The sequence below is a fragment of the Delphinapterus leucas genome, chromosome 1 (assembly GCF_059928025.1).
Source record: "Delphinapterus leucas isolate spDelLeu-1000000601 "Yukka" chromosome 1, BTC_Dleu_Yukka2, whole genome shotgun sequence".
Lineage (NCBI taxonomy): Eukaryota > Metazoa > Chordata > Mammalia > Artiodactyla > Monodontidae > Delphinapterus > Delphinapterus leucas.
This window is the reverse complement of record NC_143129.1, coordinates 177,979,235-177,989,753: the sequence shown is the minus strand read 5'-3', so window position 1 is coordinate 177,989,753 and position 10,519 is coordinate 177,979,235. Positions and strand designations below refer to the sequence as shown.

Genomic DNA, 10,519 nt, shown 5'->3' with positions numbered 1-10,519 from the left:
CCTCCAGTATGCTGACCCCACCCCCTGCGCTTGGAGAGGGTAGGTGTGTGTGCCTGTGTGTGTGTGTATGTGTGTGTGTGTGTGTGTGTAGTGGGGGGGGGTCTTCACCTCCAGGTCCCTTCCCCCTTTCCCTTCCCCCTCCTCTCCATCCTTTCCCTCTTCTTTCCACTCCTTCCCTTTCTCCCCAACCTCCTCCCCTCTCTCCTCTCCTCCCCCTATTCGTCCTTCCTCCTCCTGTTCCCCGCTGCCCAGCTTCCCGCCCACCCTCTCCTTTCCCCTCCCCTCCCCCCTCAGCCCCGCCCACCTCCCTGATCACGTGGGGGCGCCGCCGGATTTAAGCCTAATCCGCCCAGCGCTCAGCACAGCAGTCTGGCTGTAGGGCGGGCGGGCTGTGTTGGTCTCCAGGGCCCTGGCGCAGGGCCTGGAGAGGGGTGCCCACAGCCTCCACCCCATGAACTTGGGGCTGGAGGGGTCGTTGGAAGCCCAGCTGGCACTGGAGGCGGTTGTCCAGGTGGGTCCTGGGGGCTGTGCCCACCCTGTCCAGGGCAGGGGAGTGTGGGCCTAGCAGGAGTGGGAGGCGTGGGCACATCTTAGGGGTCCAGGGGTGGGAGAGGTGTGGTGGCGGGGTGCGCAGGGACCCCAGCTTGCAGCTCCCGGCCAGACTGGTGGTAGAGGGGTGCTCAGGTCTCAACTCCGTGACTCCCTTATCCAGTGCCCCTCTAGTGAAGGGAAGTCCCTACTTCCAGATTTTAGGGTTGAGGTGACCTCTGCTGGAGCAGTGGGGTCATCACCCATCTAGGGCGGGAGCTGGATTGGGGACCCCAACACTCTGTGCTACCCTGGGAGGTCTGTGAGTGGGCCGTGGGCTTTGGTTTGCTTCTCTGGCCCCCGAGGGGGCCTCCTTCCCGGGGCAGGGGGCACACAGAGTATCCTCCCATTGGGCTTTTTGCGATTCTAACTCCCAGGCTTCCTTCCATTTGGGGATTTCCCGAGGGTCTCCTGGGCACCCACATCTTTGTTTGGTGCGGCAGGACTTTGTTTCTCTCCCACCCACACCAGGGAGCCCAAGGTCCCAGGCTCCCCGCAGACCCTCCCTCTTTCCCTGCAGACACTGGAGAGCAGCATCCTGGGGTCGGGCCAGGAGAAGGGCCTGAACGTGCAGGACCCGGCCCAGGATTCCCAGCCCATCTGCCTGCCTGCCCGCATCAGGGAGATTGTCACCCGCAACTTCTCCCAGCCTGAGAGCCCAGGTACCACTCCCCTTCACAGACACTGCCTGCATCTCACCTCTTCTCACATCCCCCTCCTCAACAGTCATAATGACGATAATGAGTGCAGCTTCCATTTCTTGAATAATCACTGTGAGGCAGGCACAAGCCTGTGATGGAGGGTCCCATTTTACAGATGAGGAAATGGAGGCTCAGAGGTGTAATTTTCCCAGACTTGTTCTCCATGTGATGCTGCTGGAAGGCAGGGCTGAGCATCCCCTCCTTGCTTGCAGGCAGCCTGCTGCAAAGACTTAAACCCCAAACACCACATTCTCTCCCAGGGAAGGTGTGAGCTGGATGAACCCAAGATTAGAGGGGGAGGGCAGCTCAGCTTAGCTCAGGGCTTTGTAGAAGTATAAGGAGTGGCAGTGTCCATTCCCCACCCGGGCAGGAAGGCTGATGGGCCCCTGCTCCCCCTGGAGGGCAACACCCACACCTCATATTTGGGTCGAGAGCGTCTGGGAAGGGCCCCCTCAGCTACAGCTCCTCGTGGGGACCTGGTCTATCTTCCTGCCTCCAGGGATGGGTAGGGCACCTGTAGGGGGAGGCGGTCCCTCAGGATGCAGGTGGAAGCTAATTGTGTGCCCGCTGTCCTTCTCCAGCCCTGCTGCCGGCCACCGAGATGGCATCCATGCTGTCACTGCAGGAGGAGAGCCAGCTTCTTCAGCAGGAGCTGTCCCGCGTGGAGGACCTGCTGGCCCAGAGCCGGGCTGAGCGCGATGAGCTGGCCATCAAGTACAACGCGGTCAGTGAGAGGGTGGGTGCTGCGGGGGGCTGAGAGCTGGGCTAGGGGCTCCCCTGCCACAGGGGTGGGGAGACAGCCAGGGCAGGCCCGCTTCCTGGGCAGAATGTGGGCCCTGGAGTCAGGCCGCCTCCATTCAGATTGTGGCTCTGCCCACTTGAGCGGCCTTGAGCAAATCACCCCACTCTGCGAGCCTGCTTTCCGTAGCGGGGACAGTAATGTGACATGGAGCTGTGAGGAATCAATGAGACGAGGGGATGAAGTGCCTGGCAACTGGGGTATTTCATTCCTGGCTGTCCCGAGCCTGCTTGTGGGGGTGGGGCACGGAGAACAAGACCCCTAGAGGCCCCTGCCACCCCTTGAGTCTCTGGGCATCTTCCTGTGCCCCCGGTTACCTGGGCCTTGGGGTCCACCCAACAGGCTGGGGTAGACACAGGCAGCCACAGACCTGCCCTGCTCCCCGTGGGGGTGAGGCCCAGCAAAGGAAGGAAGGAAGGAGAAGCCGGGCCTGCCTGCAAGTCCAGGCAGGATTCACGTCCCCCAGGACCTGTGCTGCAGGGCCTGGGCAGGAGGTCAGTGTGAGTGGAGTACAGGTGGTTCTTAGTGCATTTTCTCCTTTAGGCCTCCAGGCTCGTGGGAAATGACCCTGGGGAGTTGATGGTGGCTGAAAGTTGGTGAGAGAGTTGCATGAAGGAGGGAGTGTGTGTGCGGATGGGAGATGTGTGGGTGGTAATAACACTCATTATAGTAGCTGCTGGTTACTGAGTGCCTACTCTGTGCCAAGCATGAGCTGGGTGCTTTACATTTAATGCACCAAGGTCGGGACCATTATGATGCTCATTTAACAGAGGAGATAACCAAGGCTCAGAGAGGGAAAGCACCCTGCTTGAGGGTCACACAGCTGAGGGCTCTGTGTTACAGTTTTGTTTCCTGGGTATGGGAAGAGGCAACCGGCCTGGGAGTTCCAGGGGGCACCTGGCCCTGGGAAAGCTGGAAGGGCCTCAGACGTGACCCCTGATGTTACAAACGGAAGATTGAAGCTGGCCCAGGGTCCCCTGTGTGGGACTAGCAGAGCTAGGGATGGCTAGACCCCTGAGCCGGGCCTGTCCACACAGGGGCTTGTGTACCCGTGATGGGAAGAGGGATCTGTGTTCCTCTGTGTCGTTGTGGGATGTGCCTGTGTCCTGACATCCGCCTGCCTGGACAAGCCCCTGACGTGTTGGGACTTGCAGAAGAGCAGGATGGTGGCCGGCACTGGGGACCCTGCAGAGCTAGTTTTCCCAAGGTTTGCAGGGGGCGTGGCAGGTGGGCTGGGCGGAGTCTGTATTGTTGGTGGTGGGCCCTGAGACAGCCCCGTCCTAGTTTAGGCTGGTCATCTTTTGGCCCCTGGCACAGTGTCAGGCCCCTGGGGGCTGCCTCTTTTACTTTTATTTATTTATTTTTGGCTGCCTCTTTTATTTTTACTTTTTATTATTATTATTATTTTTTGTGGTACGCGGGCCTCTCACTGTTGTGGCCTCTCCCGTTGCGGAGCACAGGCTCCGGACGCGCAGGCTCAGCGGCCATGGCTCGCGGGCCCAGCCGCTCCGCGGCACGTGGGACTTCCCGGACCGGGGCACGAACCCTTGTCCCCCGCATCGGCAGGCGGCCTCCCAACCACTGCGCCACCAGGGAAGCCCTGGCTGCCTCTTTTAAATGCCGACTTCTGACTGACAGTGAGGCTAGCACTGCCCCTCAGGCTGGCATGGGGAGGGAAGAAGAGGTGGAGGTAGCGGGTCCCTTTTCTTCTAGGACACAGCTGTGGGGCTGGGCCGGTTGGGGGAGCTGCTTTAGTCTAGAAAGTTTCCTTGTGTGGCTGGAGAGGCCCCTGAATAGCATGTAGAGTGAGCCTGGCAGGAGACTGTCCTCTGTCTGAGATGTGGCTCCCTGGAGGCAGGGGCTGCATGACAGTGACCTTGAGGCCTTTCCTGGGGGTGGGTCCACAGGGAACCTCAGAGCCTGGAGATCACCTCATTAGAGATGGGGAAACAGGCCCAGGGAGGGGACATGACAGGCCCAAGGTCGGTGGTGGAGCTGGGCCGAGACCCCTGGTCCGGGGCTCTGTGCTCCTGCGGCACGGTCACTCCCTGCTGCCCACTTGTCCCCAGGCTGCAGGTGACAGGGCGCCCTTGTGGCTATAACTGCTGCACATGTGCTGCCTTAGGGGGCCAGTCAGTGAGGTTGTTCCGACCCCTTAAACCCCACAGCATCCCTGGGAAAGGGGAGTGGAGGTGAGGTCAAGGTCTCCGTCCTATTGACTACATGTAGGGAAACTGAGGCAGGGGCTCCTAGTGGCTACCTCCCAGGTCAGAGGGAGAACCTCAGGGTCCCAGTGGAGGCCCCCGTTTCTTCCTGTCCCTGACGAGCAGGTGCTGGGCGAGGCAGCTGGGATGGGAAGGAGGGAGTCGTCTCCACAGGCCAGGCCCCCTGCCCCCCCACCCCCAGTGTCCGTGGCAACCTGGACCGGAATGTCGGGGACTGGGGCAGCGGTTGCTAGGGGAGACAGTAAACTTCTTTCATCCTTGGCTTGGTAGCAGCCTCCTTCCCTCTTGAATTACAAGTAAAATTGAAAGGCTGCTTGGTGAGCAGCAAAGTTTGTGGAAAGGGGTGGGGTGTGGCCAGGAGTGGCTTGGATCTGGCGGGGAGCGCTGGAGAAGCAGTGGAGCACCTGGCGGCTGCAGGAAGCCCTCTAAAGCCACGAAGCAGACAGCAGCTGGTTCACACAGATGTGCAAAATGCACACAACACAAGCCACAATCAGACCCTCCCCACACACCAACACAAACCCACCTCGGGGAGACACTCAGATTCACAGAAGCTGCCCGGACACCGCACAATCCCACCCACACGCACAGTCACACACGTGGTGTATCCGGCACACGCACACCGCAGACAACACAGCATCGTCTCACAGCTCCTGGACACCTACAGCCAGACAAAGGTACACACGAGTGCACAGACGCGTGCAGAGCCCAGCTTCGCTCCCCAGGTCCGCCCACTTGTGACTGTGCACACAGTCATACAGACACATGGACACACGGGTGCACATGAAGACGACCCATCGCCCGCAGCACAACGTAGACCCTGGACTGCAGCTGCCACCTCACCCGGTCCCTGTGAAGGCCCAGACCCAGAGACACACAGGGTCCCACATGGAGACAGATGACAAGACGCACCCCCCCCCAAGGAAGCGCCCGCATCCATGCACAACACGCTCACAGCATCTCAGTGCCACCGTCACCACACGCAGATGCGGTTGCTCTGCCCATCACCTGACTTAGGTGGACTTCGCGCAGATACTGGCCACGGGCCTGCAGCACACCCTCCAGGTGGAGACCCCCTGCACATTGCCTTCTCCTCCACCCTCAGACCGGATCCCCACCCACATAAGCTGAAGCCTCCAAGCAGCCTCCGTGGGCACAGTCACCCTGCCCAGCACTGTCCCCGGGGGTGGGCATGGTTTGGCCGAATATCGGCTTCCCTGTGCACCGAGGCCGAACAGAAATACGGAGACAGGGATTTTGGAGGAAGAGAGAGATGGCTTTATTTTTCTGCCAGGCTGAAGGCAAGACACAGCAGGCTAGCGCCTCAAGAACTGTGCCCCCCACCTTGGGAATCAGGGAAGATTTTATATGTGGGGCTCGCAGTCCGGGGTATGTGATAAGGATCAGAGTAGTGAAGGTCTTGCATTCTTCCTTTCCTTTGCATTATTTCAAAATAGTCATAGCTGGCGTCAGGTTGCCCAGTAATTGCGGTCCGGCGGTCTGGTAATGGTGTCCGTTTGCCTCGTTAGTTTGCCTCTGGTTTATCAGCCAGCGACCTTGTTTCTGAAATGCAAAAACTATAGGGGGTGATTTGTTATCGAATGTAAGTGCTGGGACAAAGTAAGGTTAGGGATTGAGAGGCGGGGGATGTAACTCGAAGAGCTAGGCGTGATAGGTGCTGAACGTAAATTACATAGTGTCAGGGAGTGAGGTTAGCTTTGTAAAGTTACTACAAATTAGTGACAGTTAAAGTAAAATGAGGAGTGATTAACTCTTTCAGGCCAGGTTATGTTTCTTCTCTAGCCTGTTCACTGTTCCCTTTGTTCTCCTTGTTCTCAGGGGAGGGAAAACTTCATTTCTATATTTGCTGCAACAGGGGTGGGGCCGGAGATGCCTCTCAGCTTGGTGGCTCACTGGGTCTCTCCTGCCATACCGCTTAACACAGGCCTGGAGGGCTGACCTGGCCTGGCCCCGCTACTAGCGTGGGTGAGAGTAGCTGCCCTTGCCATGGGCTTCCCTGGGACCCAGGGTGGGTGGGCGTGTGAATACCCTGCCCGGGCTTTTGCAGGCCAGGCACTGGGCTGGGCTCTCGTGCTGTTGGTTCTCCCTGGGCACTGTCGCTCCTCTGTTGGTCTTGCTTGTCCTCAGCGGCCTCCTCCCTCCTCCCTTCCAAACAGCTGGAGGAGGCTGAGGGGCCCCCTGGGACCAGCGGGTACCTAAGGGTGTTAGGGGGTTCCAGGCTAGCGAGGCAGTCAGAGCCGGCAGGCATCCTGCCTCTGCCCCCAGGGTCTGATGATTAAGGGGCTGCAAGCTGCCTGTGGGTAGGGGAAGGGCGGCGACCGACCGCAGAGGCTTCCCATGAGTCGAGGGAGAGGAGGGAGCCCAAGGCTAGGTTGGGCTGAGAGGGCGTTAATAAACCACACCTTATATTAGAACCCATGTGCGCACCTCTTACAAACCTGAGTGCTGTGTATGTGGGGAGTGGGGGCGGGGTGAGTTCATCTGTGTCACCTTCGGGGTGTTTTAGGTGGCCTCTGTGTGTTATGTGCGTGCATGTCTCTAAGCTCAGATATGCATACGTGTATTGATGCCTGTGAATGTATTCACGTGTGCTCATGCTGTTAATTCATTAACATTGCTACTGCCAGTGTTCTAAAATACAATGGGGAACAAAATCCAGGCTTTTCTGAGCTCACTTAGGGTGGGGGTGGGGAGACAGGGGCATGAATCCAATAACTATCCACCACAGGGGGTTGGGTGTCTTGGAGGAGAGGCTCACGGTGTACCCAGGGCCTTTAAGGTTTATCCCAGGTGCATCTTTGTGCTTTGCATGCACACGTTTGTGGCCCACCTGCATGTGTCCATGCACACCCAGTCTGTGTATCCGCGCTTGCCCAGTCTGTGTGTCCATGCACGGCTGCATTACCCGTGCACACGTGCATTGCATCATGGTATTGCCCACATGTGCCTGCAAGGCATTGTGGGCCCAGGTCCAGCCTGGCGCCCCCTGCAGAGGCCTGTGACTGCCTTCCCGGGGGGCCCAGGACTCTCACCCAGGGCCCTTCCCTGCAGCTGGAGCAGGCTGTGCGGCTGGAGTCTGGGGAGCTGGAAACACAGGAGCCCAGGGGGCTGGCACGGCAGAGCGTGGAGCTGCGGAGGCAGCTGCAGGAGGAGCAGGCCTCCTACCGGCGCAAGCTGCAGGCCTACCAGGAGGGCCAGCAGCGGCAGGCCCAGCTCGTGCAGCGGCTGCAGGCCAAGGTCAGGGCCACCCACTCCTGCTCCTGCCCACCCTTGCGCTCACTTGGCCCGGCCCCCATGCCCCCTGGGGCTGACCGGCCACTCTCCACCCATCCCCAGATCCTCCAGTACAAGAAGAAGACCTCGGAGCTGGAGCAGCAGCTGCTGGAGAGAGCTGCGGAGCTGGGGCAGCAGCGGCTGAGGGTGGGTGCCGGGCTGCGGCAGGGCAGACGCTTCCCTCCACGTTGCCCAGCCTGATGCCCCCGCTTCTCCCACCCAGGCCACAGAGCACAGCCATGACCTAGAGAGCGCCCTCATCCGCCTGGAGGAGGAACAGCAGAGGTGGGACACAGCGGGGGATAGCACGCGGCTGGCAGGGCTGTCCTCTCCGGCCACGCACCCACTGGTCCCTTTTCCCCCACCCAGAAGCGCCAGCCTGGCCCAGGTGAACGCTATGCTCCGAGAGCAGCTGGACCAGGCGAACTCGGCCAACCAGGCTCTGAGTGAGGACATACGCAAGGTGACCAGCGACTGGACACGCAGCCGCCAGGAGCTGGAGCAGCGGGAGGCAGCGTGGAGGCGCGAGGGAGAGGTGGGCACCGGGGAGCTGACCCGAGGGGAACAGCCTATGGGGGCGGGGGAGGGGGGAGGGGAGGGGGAGGGGGAGGGAGGGCCCTGCTGGTCAGGTGAGCCCTTTAGCAGAGGTAAATGTTGTCATAATAATAGCCTTGATTAGCACATACCACGTGCCAGTGCCAGGCAGGCGATTTCTCCTCTGTTCCTCATAGTAACCATATGTGGAAAGTGCCGTCATCCTCCTTCTAAAGAGAGGTTGAATAGCTGCCCAGTCATGCAGCTGGCTGGCAGCTGGGATGCAAACCTAGGTCCCCAGCGCTTTCTGCCCTTCCTCACTGCTGCTTGCAGTCCGTGGAGGCTTTGAAATCCAGCTCCCCGAGCCAGCGGGAGGCTTGAGCTGGTGACCATACAGCTCAGGCACAGCCCTGTATGCGGGCCCAGAGCCGGCCCACTGGGAGCCTCCGGGGTGGTCAGAGCTGGGGCAGGAAGTGGGCCGGCCCCCGCTCCAGCCCCTCACTCAGCCCCTCTGCCCTCCAGTCTTTCAACGCCTACTTCAGCCACGAGCACAGCCGCCTGCTTCTCCTGTGGAGGCAGGCTGTGGGGGCCCGACGGCTGCTCAGCGAGGTGAAGATGTCCACCGAGAGGTGAGGAGGCCTGGCCGGTGGGGGGGCGGCTCGGGGAGACGCTGCAGCAGCCGGGAGACAACCCTGCTTTGCACACTGAATTCAACTCAACTCAGTTGAACTTCGGTCCAACCCAAAACACCTACCGTGTGCCGGGCCCTACGGAGATGCAGAGGCAACTAGTAATAATTAACTCTTACCAAGATCATGGCGGTCACTTAGTATTTACTTAATGTACTTGCTAAATTGGCTATTTATGACCAAATGACTAAGGCCAAATACTAAATACTATTTGGTATTTACTAAATTTACTGTTTCCTAGTCATTACCAGTAAATAGTAAACGTTTACTAGGTGTTTGCTCTGAGCTAGGCTCTTTGTACATTTTATTTCATCTCATATCCACAGTGTCCCTATGAGGTAGGAACTGGAATGATCCCCATTTTACAGATGAGGACACTGAGGCTCAGAGAGGTAGAGTGACCTTCCCAAGGTCACACAGCAGTAAGTAAGTGGCTGAATCAGGATTTGCAGTTGCTGCTTTTAATCTACTATGATATTCAGCTTCTGCTAACAAGGACCTCGCAACCTCTAGGGAATTCCCTGGCGGTCCAGTGGTTAGGACTCCACACTTTCACTGCCAAGGGCCGGGGTTCAATCCCTGGTCGGGGAACTAAGATCCCACAAGCCGTGTGGCGTGGCCCAAAATTAAATTAAATTAAATTTTTTAAAAAAGGAACTTGCAACCTCTAGACTGAGGAAGTGAGTGGTCAGTGACGTGAAAGTGGAACAGAAAGGATGTCCTAGATGCTCAGAAAACTGGGAGGGGTGGAGAGGTCAGAAAAATGCTTCATTGAGGAGGTGGAATTTGCTCTGACCCCAAGGGATGGGCGTGGTTTTAACTGGCAGAGCTGAGGGCGCCCCAGGCAGAGCAGCAGAAGCAAAGGCTTGGAGGTGCGAGAAAATGGCAACCAGTGGGGTTGAAGCAAAAGGCAAGTGAAAGGAGGTCAGGTTGGAAAAGAGCCTCAAAGGCCTCCTGCCGCAGGGGACTTGGTCCTGCTTGATCTTTGGGCAGGTGAGGCTGCAGAGGCGAGAGCCTAGAGGCAGGCAGACCAATTTGTTTCCTTTTGTGCCTTAAACATTTGTTTGAGAGCGATGATCTTTTGTTGAGATCATCTACTATTCTCCAAATTTACTACTAGTATCCAGACTTCCAGTTGACCCATCAGTGTCACTGATGGTGTTTCTTCACTTTTTGTCTTTAAAATTGTTTGAATCAGGATCCATAGATGTTCACAAAGTGTGATTGGTTGATTTGTCTTCTAAGTCTCTTTTATTTGTTCAGGAAACCGGGACAGTTGTCCTTAGAGATTCCCACAGTCTGGATTCTGTGGCGCCCTTTAACACCTTTGTCCCCTGTAAATTGGATGTTGGATTTAAGGCTTGATCAGATTCAGGTTCGGGTTGTTGTGTTTTGCTTTGTTTTGTTTTGACAAGACGTCTTCGTAAGCGCCATGTGTACTCTACCATCAGGAGCCTCTGTCTGTGCGTTAGCAGCCCTTGACGCTCAATGCCAAGGCCCAGACGTTCGTCAGAGGCTGCAGAATCATGATTGTCTCATTCTGTCACTTCTTCATGTATTAACTGGAATTCTTCTATAATAAGGCACTTCCTCTTCTTACCGTTAGGTACCCAGTGGTACAGTTCATTCAGGAAAGGGGAGGATTTAACCTATTTGATATATTTAAAATACCTCATTTTTAATTAGCAT

At 57.7% G+C, this 10,519-nt stretch overlaps 1 protein-coding gene across 1 annotated transcript in view; it reads left to right on the top strand.

Moving 5' to 3' along the window:
* Positions 1 to 409: 409 nt before the first annotated feature.
* Positions 410 to 10,519, top strand: part of CROCC (ciliary rootlet coiled-coil, rootletin) — a 43,505-nt gene continuing 33,395 nt past the window's right edge. Inside the window, exons 1-8 of the mRNA XM_022598512.2 lie at positions 410 to 511; positions 1,109 to 1,250; positions 1,871 to 2,013; positions 7,386 to 7,571; positions 7,671 to 7,754; positions 7,831 to 7,892; positions 7,977 to 8,142; positions 8,664 to 8,770. Of these exons, the coding sequence (XP_022454220.1) occupies positions 452 to 511; positions 1,109 to 1,250; positions 1,871 to 2,013; positions 7,386 to 7,571; positions 7,671 to 7,754; positions 7,831 to 7,892; positions 7,977 to 8,142; positions 8,664 to 8,770 (950 nt within the window). The 5' untranslated portion in view covers positions 410 to 451. The remainder of the gene's footprint in view (positions 512 to 1,108; positions 1,251 to 1,870; positions 2,014 to 7,385; positions 7,572 to 7,670; positions 7,755 to 7,830; positions 7,893 to 7,976; positions 8,143 to 8,663; positions 8,771 to 10,519) is intronic.